At 56.9% G+C, this 20,432-nt stretch overlaps 8 protein-coding genes across 8 annotated transcripts; 4 read left to right on the forward strand and 4 right to left on the reverse strand.

The window, feature by feature from the left end:
- Positions 1-82: 82 nt before the first annotated feature.
- On the reverse strand, positions 83-859 carry C8Q71DRAFT_906058 (OSCP, subunit 5 of the stator stalk of mitochondrial F1F0 ATP synthase; the record flags this gene model as incomplete). The annotated part of the gene is made up of 3 exons (XM_047928912.1): positions 83-126; positions 185-287; positions 341-859. The coding sequence occupies 3 exons, from the start codon at positions 857-859 to the stop codon at positions 116-118; spliced, it is 633 nt and encodes a 210-aa protein (XP_047781308.1). The 3' UTR covers positions 83-115.
- A 96-nt stretch (positions 860-955) lies between these two features.
- C8Q71DRAFT_750032 (TRP-domain-containing protein) lies at positions 956-4,288 on the reverse strand. The gene is made up of 4 exons (XM_047923234.1): positions 4,067-4,288; positions 3,846-3,986; positions 3,679-3,794; positions 956-3,630 (listed from the first exon to the last, which is right to left on the reverse strand). Exons 2-4 carry the CDS (start codon positions 3,934-3,936, stop codon positions 1,417-1,419), a joined length of 2,421 nt encoding a protein of 806 aa, XP_047781309.1. The 5' UTR covers positions 3,937-3,986; positions 4,067-4,288; the 3' UTR covers positions 956-1,416.
- A 5,860-nt stretch (positions 4,289-10,148) lies between these two features.
- C8Q71DRAFT_795758 (uncharacterized protein) lies at positions 10,149-12,122 on the forward strand (the record flags this gene model as incomplete). The annotated part of the gene is made up of 8 exons (XM_047925626.1): positions 10,149-10,423; positions 10,526-11,252; positions 11,302-11,362; positions 11,415-11,511; positions 11,568-11,682; positions 11,817-11,984; positions 12,005-12,031; positions 12,075-12,122. 8 exons carry the CDS (start codon positions 10,149-10,151, stop codon positions 12,120-12,122), a joined length of 1,518 nt encoding a protein of 505 aa, XP_047781310.1.
- Positions 12,123-12,307: 185 nt separating this feature from the next.
- C8Q71DRAFT_856158 (P-loop containing nucleoside triphosphate hydrolase protein) lies at positions 12,308-14,571 on the reverse strand (the record flags this gene model as incomplete). The annotated part of the gene is made up of 10 exons (XM_047927265.1): positions 12,308-12,488; positions 12,541-12,788; positions 12,849-13,428; positions 13,484-13,548; positions 13,604-13,642; positions 13,690-13,741; positions 13,793-13,933; positions 14,002-14,427; positions 14,489-14,495; positions 14,547-14,571. The coding sequence occupies 10 exons, from the start codon at positions 14,569-14,571 to the stop codon at positions 12,308-12,310; spliced, it is 1,764 nt and encodes a 587-aa protein (XP_047781311.1).
- A 757-nt stretch (positions 14,572-15,328) lies between these two features.
- Positions 15,329-16,827, forward strand: C8Q71DRAFT_517670 (uncharacterized protein). Its single transcript, XM_047919094.1, has 3 exons — positions 15,329-15,573; positions 15,627-16,106; positions 16,172-16,827. Exons 1-3 carry the CDS (start codon positions 15,502-15,504, stop codon positions 16,376-16,378), a joined length of 759 nt encoding a protein of 252 aa, XP_047781312.1. The 5' UTR covers positions 15,329-15,501; the 3' UTR covers positions 16,379-16,827.
- On the reverse strand, positions 16,793-17,731 carry C8Q71DRAFT_750057 (uncharacterized protein). The gene is made up of 2 exons (XM_047923235.1): positions 17,494-17,731; positions 16,793-17,444 (listed from the first exon to the last, which is right to left on the reverse strand). The coding sequence occupies exons 1-2, from the start codon at positions 17,572-17,574 to the stop codon at positions 16,860-16,862; spliced, it is 666 nt and encodes a 221-aa protein (XP_047781313.1). The 5' UTR covers positions 17,575-17,731; the 3' UTR covers positions 16,793-16,859.
- A 180-nt stretch (positions 17,732-17,911) lies between these two features.
- C8Q71DRAFT_704493 (peptidase C15 pyroglutamyl peptidase I-like protein) lies at positions 17,912-18,986 on the forward strand (the record flags this gene model as incomplete). Its single annotated transcript, XM_047920392.1, has 3 exons — positions 17,912-17,974; positions 18,027-18,692; positions 18,744-18,986. The coding sequence occupies 3 exons, from the start codon at positions 17,912-17,914 to the stop codon at positions 18,984-18,986; spliced, it is 972 nt and encodes a 323-aa protein (XP_047781314.1).
- A 456-nt stretch (positions 18,987-19,442) lies between these two features.
- On the forward strand, positions 19,443-20,296 carry C8Q71DRAFT_856162 (adenylylsulfate kinase; the record flags this gene model as incomplete). Its single annotated transcript, XM_047927266.1, has 5 exons — positions 19,443-19,470; positions 19,529-19,614; positions 19,687-19,836; positions 19,903-20,107; positions 20,166-20,296. The coding sequence occupies 5 exons, from the start codon at positions 19,443-19,445 to the stop codon at positions 20,294-20,296; spliced, it is 600 nt and encodes a 199-aa protein (XP_047781315.1).
- Positions 20,297-20,432: the final 136 nt, after the last annotated feature.

Consider the following 20,432-nt stretch of genomic DNA (forward strand, 5'->3'; position numbering starts at 1 on the left):
TTCTCTGGTTCAGGTGTTGGAGTAACGGCTGGATGACCGTGTTGTTCGGGGCAAGGGCAATGCAATAGTAAGATGCGCGTACAACCACTCTCTAACTCCTCCGCTCTACGTCCAATCAAACAGACACTGAAAAATGCAGATAAGTGAGAACGGAGCGAGACAAACGAAGGCCACGTGAACTGACGTTGCAAGAGGTTGTTCAGCCGTGTTACCCGGGACTGAACGCTGAGGTCGATCGTCTTGTCACCAAAGTCAACAACGATACCACCTAGCACCGCCGGGTTGATCTATCGCGGGACCACTTAGACGCGGTAATCCAGACGGTCAGTTGGCCACGCACCTTGTTGGCCACCTTCACCGACTTGGCCTTCTGCGCCGCCTGCGACTGCTTCAGGGAGGACTCGAGCTTGCGCTGGATGTCGCTGGGCAGAGGCGCGGCGGAGGTGATGGTCACGGTGAGCTCGCCCTTGTACTGGGAGACTAGCTCGTTGAAGCCCTCGATAACGCCGTGCGCCTCGCCGAGACGGCCGTTCTCGGAGAGGACCACGAAGAGGTTTTTCGTGATATCCGACACGGGCTCCTTCTTAGGGCCCTCAGCAACGGCGTAGAGCGCGCTGAGCCCCGAGATGCGGTCGTTCGCGCTGAGGGTTGGGTTCGAGACGAACGCGTTGAGCTCGGGGACGCTCTTGATCGCGGACGAGAGTGCGGTGAGCTCGGACTGGACCTTGTTCAGCGTCTGGGGCGACTTGTGGAGCGCGGCATTGAAGACGGCGTTGGAATACTTGAGCGCGAGGGAGGAGGCAGCACGCCGGCCGAGCCCAGCGGAGGCGGTCGCTGCGCGGGCGGAGGAGAGCAACATGGTGCTGGCGAGGAAGAAGAGCGTTGGGCTCGCGGACGTCGGTGACGAGACTCCCCGCCCGCGCTCGGCATCCCCCTTCCGGCTATTTCCGGTTACTCCTTTCAATAAGTAATTGTTACAGCACATCCTCTATCCGATAATTACATTCTAATGCTACATTATAGTCGTTACATATCATCAAGCAAACCATTTCATTAGAACAGATCTGTCAGTAAGGTAGTCTATGCATGCAACGAGCGTGTGGGTACCGTGGAGGTTAAAATGTGGGTAGTGGTGTGCATTGCTAGACCCGAGACAGTGTAGTGCAGTGCGGAGAATGGGAAAGGGTTGGGGAAGAGCAGGCGGAGAATGTGAGTATGCAGGTGTGGATCAACATGACACAGCGAAGATGCAACTAAGTAAGATGAGGAGGGAATATACAACGGCCCAAATGCAAGTGTAGGGGGTACATGGGTTACTTACAGATCGTCCATGGTATGCAATGACGGTCGGTGGGTTCTAGATTTCTCTCTATGGCCCCACGGCATCAAGCGTGCAGGGCGGGCTATGGGCCTCGCTCATAGCGCGTGTGCTTCTTGCTCATCGGAGTAGCGCTCCCGTATTGGTGAGTGCGTCGCTACGCTTGCGGACGGGTGTCGGCTGTGCCGCTGCGACGTCGGCGGGTGTGTCGACGCGGGTGTGCTCGGCGTGCTCGGGGTAAGGAACGAGCCCGCGCCGCTCGGCGACGGCTCCGACGCCGATGGCGGTCGCGAGTGTTGGAACGACCACCGCCGCGGCAGGAGCTCGCCCAGGGTCGTCCCCGTGCTGTTCGTCAGGACGCTCGGGCGCTCGCTACCAACACTAGTGCTCAGCGGTGATCCGGAGTCTGGCGTGTCGAGGTGCGTGTGTGCGTGCGAGTTGGTCCGCGTCTCCGGCGGCGTCGGGTTGCCCGGGCGGTCGACGAAGTAGTACTGCGACGACCCTGGCGAGTGTGGCAATGGAGCCTTCTCTGCGTCGCGCTCGGGGTGGGCCTTGTCGTCGAGCGAGGAGTCGCTGGTGTGGCTTGCGAGCGCGCGGTCACCCTCGCGCCGGCGGTGCCCACAGCACACAGCGTACTTGAACAACTTCCACAACCCCATGTTGACGAGTGTGTTGAAGAACATCACGATCACCGCCACCGCGAAGATGACCGCGGTGATAACGCCGATCACAACGCGGGGAATCGGCGCGAGGTTGATAGTCTGCACGAACGCGATGAGCAGCCCTGAGCAAACCATACGCACGATGGCGAGGTAGCCCTGGAGCATATCTGCGTGACGCGTGCGGAACGGCTTCATGATGACCAGAGAGAGGAAGAAGAGCACGTCAACAATAAGGAAGACGATCGCCTGCCCAAGGCCGTCGCGATGGCCGAATGCAACCACCATAGCCTTCACGATGAGCGTGAGCACGATGAGACCTACGTAGAACAAACGCTCTTGGCGGAAGGGTGCCGTGAGAGGCGCAAGCGGCAGAGACGTAGGGACAGCAGCATTCTCCGTGCGGGCGAGAACGCGAGGGAGGTACGGCCGGAGGACGAGGAACAGCGGTGGGAGGACAAGGCCCATGAGGATGACGAGGGTGATGACGGAGAGGAGGATGGACAGCCAGGAGTCATGGAGGGTCCATTGGTAAAAGATGAATATGAGCAGCGGGAAGACCGCCGCGAGCACCGCGCGGAGACCCCATGCCTTCGCGAACGGCACGAAGCCGCTCCGCAGACCAATCCACTGCTTGAGATTCCGCTGTCCCCAAGCTGTGCGCTGGATCCCGACGTAAAGCGCGAAAGCAATTCCAATGAAGCCGAGCGCGGCCGCGGTGTAGATGAGCGCGGTGAGGAACACCGTCATGAACGCATTTGCGGATGCGATGCCAATGCTGTTGACGTAAATTGGCACGCCTGCCTGGAGGACGTCAGAGCTGTCATCGTTGGTGACGACGGCGACATCGGCCTGGGCCGACTTGAGCAACCGTGACGTCGTGTTGACCGCGGTGGTGCCAACCTTCATGAGCGAGCGAGCGGCGGTGTTGCGCAGATCCAGCGTCGGCAGTGTGCGTACGCTCTCAAGAAGCGAGGCCGGCTGAGCGAGCATGTTGTACGGACTCAACTGCCGGTTCACATATGCCGTGCTGTCTCCGCTACTCGCATCCGAGCTATCACCGCCCGTGAGGCGGCGCGTATGCACGATGGAGTTCTGCATGCCTGACGTCCCGCTTTGGGGGAACAGGCCGAGTATCCACGAGAAGTTAAGCGTGAACGCGGTGTAGACGGACGGGAAGTTCAGGCCGAGCAAGCCGGTGGCGCCGATGGTCTGGAGGAGGACGACAAAGTCGAGAAGGCGGATGGGGGCGAGTGCGAGCGCGTCGGCCGTGATGGACTTCCATATTGCGGACGCGAGTGCAAGGAACGTAACGGCTGCGGTAGTCCACTCCACTGCGTACTGCCGTGCCGACCAGCCGTTGGAGACGGTGGTCTGCAGGCACGCGACAACCTGGTCGGTGTTCTCCTTGTAGAGGGTGAGTTGGGCGAAGGCCTCAAGGTCGGGGATGACGTAGGCGATGCCAGGGAGGTGGGAGGTTATGGAGCCGACGACGGAGGACGGGAGTTGTAGGGTATCCCAGCCGGTGAAATTGTACTGGGGGAGGGGACAGAGGATGCCGTTGAAAAGGCTGCAAAAGTTGAGGGTGGTATTGATGGGGTGCATGCCATAGATGTTGACATATAGCTGCGCCGTGACATTTAGGTCGGCGAGCTAATAGGATATTAGGGACGTCAATTCAGTTTGATCAAAGGGACTCACCACGCTGGCAGCGGAGACATTGAAGGAGATGGAGTTATTGGAGGGGAAGTATGCGATATTGAACTGCTCTACCAGAATCTCCTGAGGGTCTGAACAATACGACACGGAAGATGTGACTGGGCAAGAGAATCAGAGGGTGGCGGCGGATGAGGCAGGGTACTACTCACAAAGGGTCCGTTCGTGTGCGCGAGAGAGAGAAGAGAAAAGGAGGAGAGCGGACACGAGGGAGAGTCGCAGCCGGGCGACGGGGAAGAACATGGAGGGCAAAGACAGACAGCGAGACACGGGGCCGCACTACTCTTTATGTTCTACGGAGGCCAGAGGGGCATTTGTTGTTTTATTGAGTCAATGAGGAAGGAGCGTAAGGGGGACAAAGGGCGGCGCTTACCTAACCGTCTATTGTTGTTGCCGCGCGTCGCACACAAGGCAAGAGCGTTGCTGTGGTCGTTACGGGCGAGAGAGGAGGAAAAGGCGAAGAGGGGGGTGAGAAGGTTAGTTCATATGCTGGCCATGGACGCAAGGCTGGAGAGCGGGGACACCAAGGGGGAGAGGGGATGAGCCTGCGTGCCGCCTCACTCATCCGCTGTGTTATATCCCTTTCCGACATCCGTCCCAACAGGCGCCCGACGGCGTCCTCCGCACGCCCGAATTAGCTCGTTCACAGATTGCCCGCCTCGCCTCCTCCCTGCGCGTATCCTGTGCGCATGCCTTCTCCGCCCGCCGCTCGGCATCTGCAGCATGTCTTTAGAGTCTCGCCACTCAGCGCCAGCGTATCACTATCCGAGGGGCGACGAGCCACCGACGACGTAGCCGGGGTGTGGAATGTCCACGGCGCGCTTCGCGTATCCGAGGCACGGTGCTTCTTGCGCCACCGCTCTTTCCGGTGCGCCCGCCACCTCCGATCCCGCCCACCAGCCACACATCCCCGGCCGCGACCCCGCGCCTGCGGTCTGCACACCACGTTCTCTACGTAGGTCATATACAGCCTCGCAGCCTTGCAAATGTCCCCCCACGTTGTCCCCCCCACCCGTGGCTACACAGCTTACACCGGCTACCGAGGGCTACCGTCGCTCTCCACCTGCTCGCTACTTTCGCTTCGTCCACCGTGTCACACCTTATCACCCTTTTCTCGAGGCGATCTCACGCCTCCTCGTGTAGCGCATCCCTCCCACCGACTCCAAGTCTCCAAGCATCGATCCTTCGTCCTGGCGCTATCAGCAGGCACTAAGGGCCAATCCGTGGCTTCCTGCTTCGTATCTACCGCTTCCGCGAGCTTGTCGGCGCGATGCAACCGTTCTGGAGGCTTGCTTGGAAGTGGGAACACTACCCCAGATTCACACTGGCCCCGCGGACCTGCCGCTGCGGGGCAGTGTACATGCGCTTAGAGTCTAAAATGGCCAGTCGGTGCGATTGTGTCTGGGCCTTCGGCATTCCTGCAAGTGCCTGAGACCAGTTGGTCTGCAGCATCTCGTTCAACAGAGGGCAGCTCAAGATGAAAGGGCCCCGACAACACCGCTATGCTAAGCATTCCTGACCAATCCTCCAGCGGCCCGCCATTGCATGATATCAACCCAGTGTGTGCCCGCGTTTGCTGACCAGTGATCGCGCTCGTAGTTGTAGCACAGTCATCCCGGCGCAGCTCAGCGTGCCGAAGGCTTAGGTTTGCGCCAAGTGCCAGATCCCCTCATCGGCCTGGTAAGTACCGTTCGGAACGTTCCAGTATTCGCAATTATCGGACAACCATAGCCATAGGATTCTACTGCGTTCAGTCGCTCAAGTCTCCTGCCCCATTTATACGGATGTGATGCTGTGCGAGTACGCTGCGATCATGCTAATAATACACCGTACCCATAGGAGGCAGGCAAAGCGGAATCAGTATGTATGTCGTCTATTCAAATTTCGCGCTGCCTCAGAGTCATACATATATACGAGTGATGTCAGTATATATATCATACTGTTTACCCAAGCTTGACTCCATGTCCGCGTACGTTGTATCAACTGGCGTTCCGCTGTCGCGCGGGGCTTCATTGTATGGGTCGATGTCACGGACATGCTGAGTGCACCAGGACGTTGTCCCTGCGAGGCTCACGAAGCGGTACCGTACGCCGCGGACATGCCTATCTCACAGACACATCGTCGTACAATGCGTGTCTGGTGCGATATTTAGAAAGCATTCGAGGGAAGTGCTGCAGATCGCCGTGCTGTCTTATTCGCATCGTGCACAGCTGCCCAAGCGCACGCTCGGGTCACGTTGGGCACATGCGATATATAGTATATAGGTATATAGGTACCTCTAACAGAGTATAGTTGCCAGTGTAAGACAGTGGTCGCTTGTTGGTCGCTTGTCCGACGTTGACCGTACTGTACTAAGTATCGCTAGCGCCGTGGCCCATGGACGGAGCGGCGGGCGCTCAGGCCTCAGGACATTGTCTGATCGCGGAGAGATCTGAGATGTGACGTTTGGCACGTGGCCGCGTTCCGAGCGCTTATACCATGGCCCGTTCGACGGACGCCTCGGCAGCTGCACATCGTGCTGTAGCACGCTACACCCGCTACGCACTGCGGCCATAGCGCAGGTTTTGCTGTAGCGGCCTCTGTTGCTCCCGGCCGAAGGCGCAGCTCTATACTTCTCTCACGCATCGTCATTCTTGTGCTGCTATTCGAGACATAAACGCTGCGTCAAGCTGCCAATAGCACGCGCGGTTGGAAGAGACGTACATAATACGACTTCAGGCTTCGCGATGTCTGCAGGCCCGAGCCGTCGGTTTGGCTCTCCAGCGCCGCAATGGTCTGTTCTACCAGGTGTGTATATCGACAAGACTCTCGTAATGTGTATGGTGATTAATCCTCGTCCTTTGTATTTGCCTCCATCGTGGCTCTAGAACCCTCGCCATCCGCTGTGCTCTCAGACGACGACCTCACGAGTACGCAAGATATGCGGGACGAACTCGAGCCCACCCCACCGGCCTCGCAGCCCACCCCGCTGCCGAGAAAGAAGAGGAAGCCGGACGTCCCTGCGAGTGAGGATGAGCGAGCGGCGGGGAACAAACTGTTGAAAAAGCCCAAGGTCCCGACGGCGACTGGAGGTGGCGAACGAACAGGGCAGATTGGCTCCGGTGCGTTGACAATACACTGATGTATGCGGGTGACGGTGCTGAGTTACGCTCGCGGCTGGTCACAGTGCCAGTGCCCTCGCCTGCATCTCAAGGACCGCCGGCGTCGCCTCTGGACGCTTACCGCCCCCGCAAGCAGCTTGCGATGAAACGCTCCAGGGGCAGGCCACTCAATTTCCAGTACGAGCGAGCGAGAGACCTGCCCATTTCACAGCCGGCCACGACATCCGCCCCTGCGCCTCCCGAGCGTACGACTGCGACGTCCATGCAACCGCCACCCTCCATCTCGCCCAGTGCCCCTTTCGCCAAGTCCCGACTCCCGGTGAAGAACAGTTCTTGGGGTGATGCGTCGCGGAGGGAGGTCCCGGCCACCCAGCCTGCAGGTGGTGCGAAGGGCAAAGAAATCGACCGATCTGGTGTAGCGGGGGGCAGCGGCGCACGTTGGACAACAAAGAAAACGAGCATCCCAGCGTCGGGCGGTGTGTCGGATGAGTCTGATGTGTCGATTAATTCTAAGCGGCCAGTATCCGCGTCAAAGGACCCCAAGGCGCCCGCATCCACGCCTGCTTCGAGGAAGCCCCAGGCCTCCTACCCATTCGATTTTTTCGCCCCCAAGCCTAAAGGACCTCCAAAGAAGAACATAGATGCATCTGCCTCTTCTGCAAAGGTCGGCACGATCAACAAGCCGGGACCTAAGTCTGCATCTCAAACCACCTACTCAAGACCTGTAGCGTCATCGTCGAAAGCTGGACTCGCCCCGCTGTCGGTAGCCCAGTCCAAGAAGAGGTCTCTATTCGCAACGTCGAGCTCGTCGTCCGACGAGAGTACGGGTCCTGTGGCACCGTCCCGAGTCCCGGACGGTCGCAGCCAGAGGAAGTCAATGGGCTTGACCAAGGTGCCCATCCCACGAGCGGGCGCGAGGAATGCGCAGACGGGCAGGAGGGACAGCGATTCGTCTGTGTCGGCAGAGGGTATGTTACAGAGGTTCTTTCTATATGAGCAATGCATGACACATTTTCTCCATTCAATAGAGTTCCCGGCCAGACGGAAAAAGAAGAAGATCAAGCTCACGCAGGTGGAAAAACGGGCGGACATCAGTACCGCCAGTAGTTTGACAGGTACTCTTGTCCTTACTTGCTCGGTCGTAGCGTTTGATTGATTCCAAAATAGCCACGCAGCAGCGTCGCAAGTCAGCCGTCGTCCCTTCCAAGGCCGCGATCACTTCTAAGACCGAGGTCATCGAATTGTCTTCGGACAGTGACCTGCCAGAACCACCCAAGGCTCCTCTTGCTCGAGGTTAGTGCCAGTGCTGCCTCTCGATGCCTGTAGTAATTCTGATTCCTCTGACATCCAGCGAAACAGCCCCGCGCCTCGGCACCCGCTGACCCTGACGGCGTCATTAACATCACGGACACCGAGGATGAAGCTCCGCCGCCGCCGAGGGGTACTCAGTCGCAAATGACTCTCGAGCTCAAATACGACGCGGACGGGTCCATCCTGATCGATGATGATGACGACGACGAGCCTGCGGAAGCCCCGGTACCTTTGCCGATGCCCAAGGTCGAAAAACCGATCTCTACTGCTGCAAGAGATCAGCTAACGTGGGCTGCGGCTGATGATGCTGGCCCCTCTGGGCAGGATGCAGAGGTAAGCTGATATTGACCATTCTTTTGAAGTGCCTGAATAGTGATACTATCTGTTACAGGTCGAGGAGCAAATCCAACATATCGAAGAATCTGTGGACGCTCAGGAGGAGCCCGATGATGTTGTCATCGAGGAACAGATGCAGGGTCTGGATCTAGGTAATCAGCCAGATGTTTCATCGCATGACTCTCCGGAAGCAGTCGAAGATGTAGGGTTGCTCGAGGAGCCTGAGGTTGAACCCATGCAGAGTCAGTCTATTTCGTCGCAATGTCTGTTGCCATACTAAACGGGATGTGTTCTGTCAGGTGTACCTCAGAGTGCGAGCCCTACATCAGAGGATGCGGACCTTGCTTTGTCTACCAATACTCAGCTCCACATTGCTACGGAGGATCATGACGAAGCCGCTGGTCCCGTTGCGAGCTCTCCCGAGCGAGACGGAAACACGCAGGCCATGTCTACACCAAGCAGCGGCGTAATGTCAGCTCGTGCTATGGAGAAGGCACCCGCCCGATTGACGCAGTCACCCTCGTTCACGACCGTCCTCAGCACTGGACAAGGACAGACGGGAGACCCACGGCAGACTGCGAGTCCCGAGAGGATTTCCCAGAAAGCACTTGTTCACCCAACACCATCCGTGTGGATAGCGCCACTGTCCCCGAGCATAGGCAAATCGTCTAAGGTTGTGTACGGCGGCGCAAGCGGATTCTTCAAGGATGTATATGCAAGTCGCAGGAAGAGCCGGTCAACGTCCGGGAGCGTCCGCGAACTCACTGTCGCGTCTAAAGTGCACATGGAAGATGTAGCTTCACCCGATCCTGGAGCGGCCGCATCCTCGCCTCAGGTCACCGCGTCAAGCCCGATCAGGGAGATACCACTTGCACACGAGGACATGCGCACCGGGGAAGAGGTGGACTCTGCGAGCTCATTTGGCGGGCTTGAACTTGCATACCCGTCTTCAAGGTCTATCAGTAGACCGTCGAATTCGAAGTCACGTTCACCTTCGGCTCATATGTCGGACTCAGCGGAAGAAGCACCGAGTCATGAAATAGCTGTTGAAACCAACCTTGTTCCTCAAGAAGAAGCTGGCCCTGACCAGAGTGAAGCTGAGTCTTCTGGCCCTCGAGCCAATGCCCGGGTGAGTTACCTTCACACTTCTCAACCTCGCGTGTGTACTGAAAACCCTTTTAACAGGCAACAAGTGCAATGACAAGCCCGACGCCTGCGCCTTTCCGTACGAAGCCCCAAACTTCAGAGCGTGCTTCTTTGGCGGAAGTTATCAATTCCGTGTGGCTGGAACGCACTGAAGTAATTGATTTGACTTTGGACGACGACGACGACGACGACGACGACGCGCGGGGTATACAAACCGTACCGACGGTGTCTAGTTCTGAAGTGACGAAATCGGAAGCCATGTCACCCCCAATCAGCACGGTCGGGAAGAGCAATGTCGCTAGTGGGTGTCCACCAAACTAAACTACTGCATTGTGACTCATGAACACACAGACATAGATCTTCCGCCTACTGACGAGGTTTCGGCGTCTTGCTCCCCCGGGCCATCTGCCGAGTCAACAACCGTTGCAGAGAGGCGATCGTTAGATAGCCTTCAATCCATGCACGTGCGGCATCCGCAGAAGCATGCTTCTGACTCGGAGACGATGGCTGGAACGTCGGTCGTGCGTTCAGAGCGACCCTCGAGGGTCTCGCCCGGCAGTCATGGCAAACAAACCTCCGCGGAGAATGAACTCTCGACTGAAGGCGGCCACGATCAACCCCAATCGAATCTCTTCTCCGGCCGAATCGTCCATGCGGTCGTCGAAGAACAAGACAGTAGCGAGGAAGATGTTCCTATCATTCATCTCAAGCAAAGGAGTCGTAGCAAAGCAGCTAGGTTTGAAGAGTCAGGATATCCCCCCACATCTCCCTCACCGTCGCAAGGCGAAGACTCTGAACAGGAAATTGCATCCTATCTGGATATTGCCGAGGTTGAGGTATATAACATCGTTTTGTTGCGTATGTAATAGCTGACGAGAGACTCAGGTATCCAACGGACCGGCAAGCAGTGAGGCGGGTCCGTCCACACGACAGCTGAGGCCCCGCAACAAGTCCCGTAGCACAGCGCCATCGGGAGACTCTCGCCGTGCCTCGCGTTCTCGTCGTTCCACAAGCACCAATAGTTCCTCCGTCGGGCCTGTGGAGTTGAGCGACGAGTTCGATCCCACCTTCGCTGAACCTCGCATAGCAAGTCCTAGTGACGAGCCCGAATGGCAGCCAACCACCCTCGAGCTCGTGGCGAAGAAAGCCGGCTTCCAGTCTCTCAGCTGGCAGAAGGATCATCGTCGGATCATGAAGGAATTCGCTAATTATTACGTCTTGGCTAAGGACCTTCCTCACGAACTACAGGACCAAATCAACGCTCTACATCCGCGGGCACGCAAGGAAGGTGACATGCAAGTCAAGCTGTTCGAACAGGCGATCATAGAGAACACGTTTGAAGACGAACCTCACGCGCCTCCCATCTGCATCGTCAACGACATCGACGATGAGCTCACACCACCTTTCGAGTTCCACTATTCTAACCTCATGTGGCACGGTTCAGGTGTGCCGAAGCCAGACATAGTGAACTTGCGGGGCTGCGGATGCCTGGGACCCTGCGACCCGAACTCAAAAACTTGCTCATGCCTAGCACGTCAGAAGGAGCACCACCCCGACGGGTTCTTATACCAAGAAGGCAGGAACAAGGGGCAATTGAAGGCACACGGGTACCCTATTTTTGAATGTAACGACTTCTGTGGCTGTTCAGATGATTGTTCCAACCGGGTATGTTGACTGTGTATATGTGCATTCACAGACTGGCTGACTTGTGTAGGTGGTGCAACATGGGCGAAGATATGCTATCGAGATTCGTAAGACCCGACATAAAGGATGGGGTATGTAGTCCAGAAGAGTGTATCGGTTTCAAAACTCATGAAAAGGACCCAGGTGTATTTGCTGGCCCAAAAAGGATCCCTAAGAATACCTATCTGGGAATATATGCAGGGGAATACTTAATGGAAGCTGAGGCAGAAGTCCGGGGCATGTGAGTATTCTACCTGGCACTTTGATATGAGGTCTGATTGTTCTCTGCACATATAGCATCTACAACAAGTTTGGGCGCACATACCTTTTTGATGTAGACTTCTACTATCTGAGGGAAGGGAAGGATGATTGGTCTTCCCAGTACAGTGTGGATGCCTACCATGCTGGAAATGTGGGTCTCTGTTTTGTCTATCTGCCTGGGATATTTCTGATGTGTATACATTCTCAGTTCACCAGGTACCTTGTAAGTCTACTCTGCTTCTGTGTATTGAGGATGCTTGGCTGACATTATGTGATGTGATCTAGAATCATAGCTGTGACCCAAACTGCCATATCAACCCTGTCTATATCAATGAGGCCAACCTGGACAAGCCACTGTTGACCATCTTCACCCTCAAAGATGTTGCTCCAGGAGAAGAACTGTGCTTCTCTTATTATGGTACTGATGATGATGAAGAGGAGGTTCAGAACATGGTGAGTGAGCTTACCATCAGGTTGTAGCTCTCAATGCTCACAAAAAAGTAGGTGGAGGCAAGAAACTTTGATGATGCTGTGTATGTGAAGTGTCAATGTGGTGCAAGGAATTGCAAGGGGAGAATGTGGAGGGAATGATTGCATGCCAACTTTACTCTTTACTCTTTGCTCTTTTATTATTTCTCTTATGGTCTCAGTCACTTGCAAGCAATGACTAGATTAAGCAGGACTCATGTCTATGTTACATCCAGGAATAGTATGCTCAGGGGATTATAGTGGAATCCAAATGGTCATGTTACAGTGCTGTCAGTATGTCCATGAACCTATGTGCCTTGTGGTTGTGCTACTCTTCCCCTCCCTTCCCAGGCCCCACCATTGTTTTCATCCAGCTCCCACCTATGCAGAGCATCTTCATCCCAGATCTTGTCAGAGGTATCACCAACAGGTTTGAGGAAGACCTGGTCTTTAAATGGAGGTGGTAAATAGTCATTCGTGACAGGATGTCTGGCAAGGGATTGAATATGGAGTACACTTTGGTGAGAGATCCACTGCTTACATGTAGTCTGGGTTGTAGCAGTAGCCTCTTGCATACCCGAGCTCCTTCATGAGCTTCGTTGGCGCATTGCGTACAGGTAAAGGTATTGGGGCGGTTGGATCCGACTTGGCAGCCACTTCTGCGCGGTTGTAACCTTGGTATGCCCTAGTTGACTTCGGCGCTTCGGCGAGGTAGGATATAAGATGCGCGAGATTAATGCGACACTCGGGCATGCCTATGACTTGACATGCCTGTAGTGCGGCCATTGCCTGGGGAAGGTACGAATGAACCGGTTACAATGGAGAGTGGCAGCCAACATTTGTTCTTACCAACGGTAGGGCGTGAACGTCGGCGAGCCCAATGTCCTCGCTCGCGCATACGACCATCCGCCTTGCGATGTACAGTGGGTCTTCGCCGGCGGTGAGCATGCGGGCGAGCCAGTAGAGCGCAGCGCTCGGCTGGCTCCCGCGCACGCTCTTGTGTAGTGCGCTGATCATGTCGTAATGGCTCTCGCCGGTGCGATCGTACGACGTCGACACGGACCGACGAAGCGAGTCTAGGAGGGTGTCCGGGGAAGATGTAGGAGGCGCTGTGAGGACGAGTTCAAGTAGGGACAGTGCGGTACGCGCGTCGCCCGCGGACAGTGAGACAATGGAGGAGAGTAGTTTGGGCGTGAGCTGAGGATAGGAAGGAAAGGGCGGTGCGGGGTCAGTAGGAGCCGTAGCGGTTGACGAGAGGGATGAGGGAAGTTCAGGGAGAGGATCTTCTTCCGGTTGGGAGCTAGGGATGTCCTCCATATCGGCGTCGACGACAGACGTGGCGTCAGATGTCGAGGCAGACACGCGTTCAACGGCTTGCGTTATAATTCTGCGGATGTCTTCATCCGTGAGACGTTCCAAGACGAATACCCTGAGGCGCTACGTTTGCACAAGCTACACATGGCAGCAAACGGACGTTCACTCACCGGCATCGACTGATCAATGCGCCCGTCAACTTGAACGACGGATTCTCAGTCGTTGCGCCTATGAGCTAAGGGGATCATGTATGAGCTATACAACATAGGCAATTACAGAGGGTAACCTACTTGTAGGTGGCCGTGTTCCAGGTAAGGCAAGAAAATATCCTGCTCGATTCAGCCTCGAGTGAGACTGGCAGAAGACCTACACCAACCTGTTGTGCTTTGTTGAAGCGGTGCACCTCATCCAGAAATAGAATGGTCCTCCTGCCGACCTCGTTGTAATTCCATGAAATTATCTGAGCACGACAAGCGTACCTTCCCGTAAGAGCGAGGAACCGTTTCGCCTCTTCCGCAACCGCTTTCACCTCCCCTATCCCAGAGTCCGTCGCGCTCAGCTCCTTGAACACTGCGCTCGTGCGCTTCGCTAATAAGCGAGCCAATGTCGTCTTTCCGCAGCTAGGCGACATGACAGACGTCAATTTCGTTCACGAGAATGTATCTAACAATGTTGTATTGAAGCTTACCCTGGAGGTCCCCAAAATATCATGCTTCCGGTCGAGCCAGTGTCCATGAGATGCATCAGAAGCGAGTCAGGCCCTGTGAGGTGAGGCTGCCCGACAAACTCATCGAGCGTCTGAGGTCGAAGCCTTTCTGCGAGAGGTGCCGCCGATTGCAATCGCGTTCGCTTCGAGGGGCCGGGCTCGAGAGTAAAGGAGATATCATCGGGTTGGGCGCGTTTCTTCGATTCATGTGCTCGGTTTGCGGTCCTTGGAGTTTGCGAGGAAGAAGGCGCGTCGTGATGTTGGCCCTTGCCAGTGGGTGTGAACAGTGAAGCGATAGACGACTGGACCTTGGCGTTGGGTTTTTGAGAGCTGGTTCCCGCATCCTGACAGTTGTTATCGAGATGGTAGTTGATGTCCTTCTCTGGGACCTGTCGGGAACAGACAGGACTGGTGCCGTTATGTCAGACTCGGGGTGGAATTGTGCTTAGCAATACAATGAGATGCGCACCACGCCACTACCGAACATGGCTCAGTTAACTTGTACTCCTTGAATCATCAATGCTCACCTGTGCCGGACTGGTTGGAAGGCATCGCGGGTGAGAGTGGGAGGCGAGCAAGCCGGTCCCCGCCCGGTCGCGCGACGCGGGCAGAGGCGCCGAGGCTGCAGTGGGCGGCAAGAGACGCGTCCGTCACATGATACGCGTCAGTCTCGATTCAGAATGTGTGGGCCCCTTAAGTCGCCACGATCTCTTCATCCCATGTTAGTTCTGGACGCGGTGCTGTGAGACAAATTCAACAGGACACTGGTTGAAAGTATGAAGCAGCTGTGCGAGTCCTCACAGGTGAGTGTCGAGTTGCACAGACTTGAAGTACAGGAATGTGTCACCCGTGATCGACAGTGCGATTGACAATACCGCAAGACAGAGCCTCGTTCGTCGTGCCAACGATACCTGTAGTCGACTGCTTTGGTCGTCACGTCAAACGCGACAAACGGCCCGTCGAGGGCTCATCTGGTGGCTCACGCATATGCGCCTCATGAAAAGAACTGGTTTGCTGGATAGCCAAAACCTAGGAATACAAGCAACGCAACTGTGGGCTTGAAGGAACGAATAAGTGCATGAATGAAGGTATGGCCACTCAATCCAAGGGGTTTTTTTCGCTTCTGACTGGGACATTCAAGTTACCACGCGTATAGATAGCTGCTCCCTGTCCAGCGGTTGATAAGGGACCCCAATTTGCTGACCACTGTAGTCTGCGGGTCAGATTGCCCCTGTGTGCGATAGGCAGAGCAACCACGAGCTAATGTATCCCCGTACTTCCATTTTGCACACTGATGAGGCGGCAAAGTCGACGGGTGAGGCACAACATGAGTGATTCCCCTACCTCTCGTTCCTTTATCATGTGCCGTTCTTCGGCTTCACACTGACCGTCCGTTCCTCGTATCGCCTCGTACATGAAGCTATAAAGATACGAAAGGCATGCTCCTGATAGTTCAGGTCCACCCGCACGTATTCGCCAACCATGCCCGTCCCGGCAGAGACCATTCACGATGTGGACCCTCAGGCTCTTCGCGTCCTCGTAACAGGCTACGGGGTGAGTCTAGACATGCAGTCGTCCTGGGTGTAACTGTCTGACACGGATCGTAGCCCTTCCGCTCGTTCAAGGTCAACCCGTCGTGGCTCGCCGTGAAGCCCCTCCACAACACGACCGTCCGCACCGCGGATGACAGGCCTATCCACATCACCTCCCTCGAGGTTCCGACCCTCTACCAGTCCGTCCTCGCCCTTGCGCCCTCACTCCACGCTCGGCCTCCCGTCGTGCCTACGCCGAAGGACCCAGCCATGGCGGTCGCGCCGCCGCCGCCAGACGGGTACGACTTCATCTTGCACGTCGGCGTCATGAGCAAGAGCGGAAACCCCATCAAGCTGGAGCAGCGCGGGCGGAAGTTCGGGTATGACCAGGACGACGCGGAGGGCAACTTGTGCGAGGTTGTGGAGGAGGCTGGGGGCGTAGATGGAAAGCCGAAGCGCGGCTTTGGAAAGGGCTATGAGGAGCTCGCGGACGAATTGTTCACGCCTATTGACTGCGCGAAGCTCGCGGAGCACCTCAAGGCGACTGGTACGGAGGTGCGATGGCTCTTTCGCTAGCCCTTTAATGAAGCCTCTGCTGACTCGGGTGCCATTCTACACAGCAGGTCGCGCTCTCGGTTGATGCGGGACTCTACCTCTGCGAGTTCATCAACTACGCCTCCCTTGCCGAGTCTAAGCGCACCGAGGCTACCACGAAGAGTACTCCTGTCCTCTTCATTCACATCCCGCCCGTTGGCGAGCCTCTGAGTACAGAGGAGTGCACGGACGCGCTGAGGAAGACCATCTCGTGGGTCTGCAGTCAATCATGAGCGGCTGACCGCCCCCAAGTTCACCGGCTTCCTAAATGCTTACGGCGGTATTCACCTAACGCTGCATTCTACAATCTGTAGACGAGTCTTTGTATGGTCTTCATACTTGAAGGAATGGGCAACGTAGTGCCCAGTACTACTGTTGTAGCAAAGTAACACTGTTAGTTGTACAAGAAACCCTCTGACGCAGCGGCAGTCCCTGGTGCGAGCCCTGTCATGAGGCGTATTGGCTGCATACCCAAGCCACGACGTTCCGCAATACCTCGGTGACCTGCTCCGTACTCAACGGCTGATCGACCGGTGGACAATGCAGAAACAGGGTCGGCGTGGCCTTTCCACTTTCATGCTTCGACGCGGCCCGCTTGGCTTCCGCGAGCGAGCAGTAGTTGATGAACTCACAGAGGTAGAGTCCCGCGTCCGTCGACGGTACGATTTGCTACACGCGTTGCATCGCAAAAGTCACTCTCGTGGGGTGCGGGGGTCAAAGGCAGGGGCATACCGTAAACCCAGTTTCCTTCAGGTACCCAATTAACGCATCAGAGTCCACTTCAGTGAAGAGCTCGTCTTGGAAGGCTTCGTATCCCTTGCCGAATCCACGCACAGGTGGGTCCAGGTATGCGGCGAAACTGCGCGCCCAATCGTACAGCATGGAGCGGACCTGTCCCGCCCCAGACGGAGGCGCAGCGTTCGGCCCAACCGCGTCTCCGTCCTCAGTCGGGACAGGAGCACAGAGCCTGCCCTCCGCGTCCGGCGTGTTGTACCCGACCTTTCTGCCGCGCTTCTCGGCGCGCATAGGTCCCGGCCCCGCAACGCCTACGTGCAGGATGAAGTCGAAGCCGTCTGCAGGTGGCGGATACGGCGCGACGGCTGGGTCTCTGGGCGACGGGAGGACCGGGGGGCTTGCGTGGAAGCGGGGGGTCAGGAAGAGGACGTCAGTGTAGGTGACGGGGACTTCGAGCGCGGTGATGTGGATGGGGCGCGCGGCGGGATCGAGTGTGTGCAGGGTGGTGTTGTGCAGGGGCTTGACGGCGAGCCATGAGGGGTTCACCTTGACAGTGGAAAAGGGCTGAGAAATGGGTGAGTACTGAGGGCATGTGTATTAGGTGGGGATCTACTCCAAATCCCGTCACGAGGACGCGCAAGGCCGTCGGTTGTGGGGGGATGGTGCTTGGCGAAGAAGGCGCAGGACCAGCCATGTTCAACCTATTCGTGAGCTCGGGCGGATGTCAGTGGCCTTTGAGAACAAGCTGACTCGTACGCCGCTACAGCGTCCGCTGGGTATATCGTGCATGAGATAGGCTGTACTTATCGCGCACTTGGCAGTGGGACTCTCACGGGAGTCGTTGAAGTACATACGGAGGCGAGTGTGACGGTCGTCGAGAACGCGGAGGGAACGAGGCCGTGACGCGTGACGGGGGGTGATGGGCGGGGCTGGGCGGGGACGGGGGTTGTGAATAGATCGCAATGGTTATGAGCATGCACACCCTCTCTGCCGCCCTTCCTTCCCTCGACCCCTCCTCCTCTTCCTCCCCCATGGACCAGGACTCCCCGCCCATCGCCCCGCACGCGATCCGCGTCCTCATCACCGGTTTTGGGGTGCGTTCGTACCCTTTCTGCCCTTCTCGTCGCGAGCACTCACTCCTCCAAGCCCTTCCGCAACTTCAATGAGAATCCCTCGTGGCTCGCCGTCCGTCCCTTCCACAACGCCATCCTCTACACCGAGGCCCAGCCCGTCATCCACGACGATGACGACGAGTTCGCCATCATCACCGACGAGATGCAGGACGTCGAGATGACCCCGCAGCCTATACACATCACCTGCGCGCAGATCCCCATGAACTTCCAAGGCGTTCTCGCCACCGTCCCTGGGCTGCATGCTCGTCCGCCCATCCTACCGCCGATCGTCGACCCAACAATGGTGATGCCGCCCCCGCCAGAAAACGGCTACGACTTTATGCTCCACGTCGCCCTCGCCGGGCGCGGCCCGCTTCGGTTCGAGAAGCTCGCACACAAGCATGGGTATGCGATGAGGGACTGCGAGGGGCAGTATGCGCCGGCTGTGCCCAAGGAGGGACCCACCGTCACCCCGGAGGCGTCCGAGATTGAGAGGATGGAACTCCATCTGCAGGGCGTCATGTCGTCTGCTGCGCCCGTCGAGGGCCATGGCGATGGTCCGGAGATCCCGCCGAATCGTGGATTTAGCAAGGGCTACGAGAACTTCCCCGAGGAGATCCACACCGAGATCGACGTCGCACGGCTGGTCCTCTACATGAAGGAGCTCGAGCTGGAGAACGATCCGGAAGATGCGATGAAAGTGTGTCCATTCTTTGTCCGCCCTTACACGGCCACCTGATACTCCTCACAGAGAGTATACACTTCGATGGATGCAGGCCACTACCTGTGCGACTACGCTTTCTATTGCTCGCTTGCGGAGGCGAAGCGCTCCTCGTCCAAGCAGGAGAAGTCGAAGGACCGCGACAGCCCAGCACGGAGCACGCCCGTCCTCGCGATGCACTGCCCACCAGTCGGCCAGCCGCTCTCCACGGAGCAGGTCACGGACGCGATCAAGACGGTCGTGGTGCGGTTATGCAGCCAACTGAACCAGTAGTTTCCCCAGGGTTTGTCGCACTGTCTCATCTGTGCTTGGGTCTAGTGTCATCGCTTTCGTCGTTATTCATATGGTATCCTACGGCAATGTAACACGCGGTCTCTGGAGTACCACCATTTTGCCTTTCTGCTCGCTTCCACTGGGTACGAACCTGTCCGTGACACCTCTCGTTGTTTGCTCTCACACCACTGTACTGTATCACTGCGCCCTTTCCCGTTGTTAACGAATTTGACGACTTACTTAAAAGTTAGAGATGACACGGCGGATGAGATTGCATCTCGATCAACTGTGTTTTCGCGTTCACGTGCCCGCGCATACATCGCTCACCCAGTCGCCGATGCTCATCATGGCGCAATCCCTATCCGCTCAATTTCCGCGTACACGCCCGTTCCTACGTTCGAGGAGGGCTGCGTAAACGCAAAAGCTAAAAGCAACCTCATTTCACTGCATCGTCAAATGGCCACGAACATCACATTCCACCCCGGTGAGCAGCCCGCAGAGCACCGTCGCGGCTGGACGAGCTTCACGCATGACCCTGACAGGATCTGTCGACGGCCCTGAGCGTGCGGACTTGTTGAAACAGAAAGGCGTGACGGTCTGGCTCACCGGCCTGAGCGCGAGCGGGAAGGTACGGTCACACCCTTCTGCCCCGCGATTGCGCATCCTCGGACTGACCTGGAGTCTTCACTGCGATTGACAGTCGACGATCGCGTGTGCGCTCGAGCAGCACCTCCTCCATCTGCGCAAGTTCTCCTACCGGCTGGACGGCGATAATGTGCGGTTCGGGCTGAACAAGGACTTGGGCTTCGACGAGAAGTCGAGGAATGAGAACATCCGCCGGATAGGGGAGGTACGTCCTTGTGCTCGTACAACCTCTCGACCCGCTGCTCAGTGGTATTCATGCAATGCATCATAGGTTTCGAAGCTCTTCGCAGACTCGTGCTGCATTGCCATCACCGCCTTCATCTCGCCATACCGAGCAGATCGGGCAGGCGCGCGGGAGTTGCACGAGAAGGCGGGCCTGGGCTTCGTTGAAGTCTTCGTAGATGCACCACTGCAGGTCGCCGAGCAGCGCGACCCCAAAGGGTTGTACAAGAAGGCGCGAGCAGGAGAGATTAAAGGTAAGTGTCTGGTCAATGACCGGAAGCCGACTGATTTTGATTTCGATTTCGCGAGTAGAGTTCACTGGTGTCTCCGCGCCTTACGAGCCCCCAGAAAACCCAGAGATTCACCTCAGGACGGATCAGTGCGACGTCGCAGAATCCGTTCGCATAATCTCCGAATACCTCGCACAAAAGGGCTTCATCTAACGCTGTAGACGGGTTGATGGTGCGGATGTGACTGTGGATGATTATTGCTGTGATATGCATACAGACTGCATTGAATACAAGTGTCCAGGCACTGGAGTGCATATGTACCACCACGATCGAATGATAGGAGAAGCAA

Source organism: Rhodofomes roseus, assembly GCF_022264815.1.
Source record: "Rhodofomes roseus strain CIRM-BRFM 1785 chromosome Unknown C8Q71scaffold_6, whole genome shotgun sequence".
In the NCBI taxonomy this organism is placed as follows: domain Eukaryota; kingdom Fungi; phylum Basidiomycota; class Agaricomycetes; order Polyporales; family Fomitopsidaceae; genus Rhodofomes; species Rhodofomes roseus.

Coding starts and splice junctions, on each gene's coding strand:
- C8Q71DRAFT_750032 (XM_047923234.1), bottom strand. CDS start 3,936: ATGTTCTTCCCCGTCGCCCGGCTGCGACTCTCCCTCGTGTCCGCTCTC. Junction 3,795..3,845: donor CGCACACGAACGGACCCTTT/GTGAGTAGTACC, acceptor TCTCTTGCCCAG/TCACATCTTCCGTGTCGTAT. Junction 3,631..3,678: donor ATGTCTCCGCTGCCAGCGTG/GTGAGTCCCTTT, acceptor ATATCCTATTAG/CTCGCCGACCTAAATGTCAC.
- C8Q71DRAFT_750057 (XM_047923235.1), bottom strand. CDS start 17,574: ATGGCTGGTCCTGCGCCTTCTTCGCCAAGCACCATCCCCCCACAACCG. Junction 17,445..17,493: donor TCCTCGTGACGGGATTTGGA/GTAGATCCCCAC, acceptor CCCATTTCTCAG/CCCTTTTCCACTGTCAAGGT.
- C8Q71DRAFT_517670 (XM_047919094.1), top strand. CDS start 15,502: ATGCCCGTCCCGGCAGAGACCATTCACGATGTGGACCCTCAGGCTCTT. Junction 15,574..15,626: donor TCCTCGTAACAGGCTACGGG/GTGAGTCTAGAC, acceptor CACGGATCGTAG/CCCTTCCGCTCGTTCAAGGT. Junction 16,107..16,171: donor TCAAGGCGACTGGTACGGAG/GTGCGATGGCTC, acceptor CATTCTACACAG/CAGGTCGCGCTCTCGGTTGA.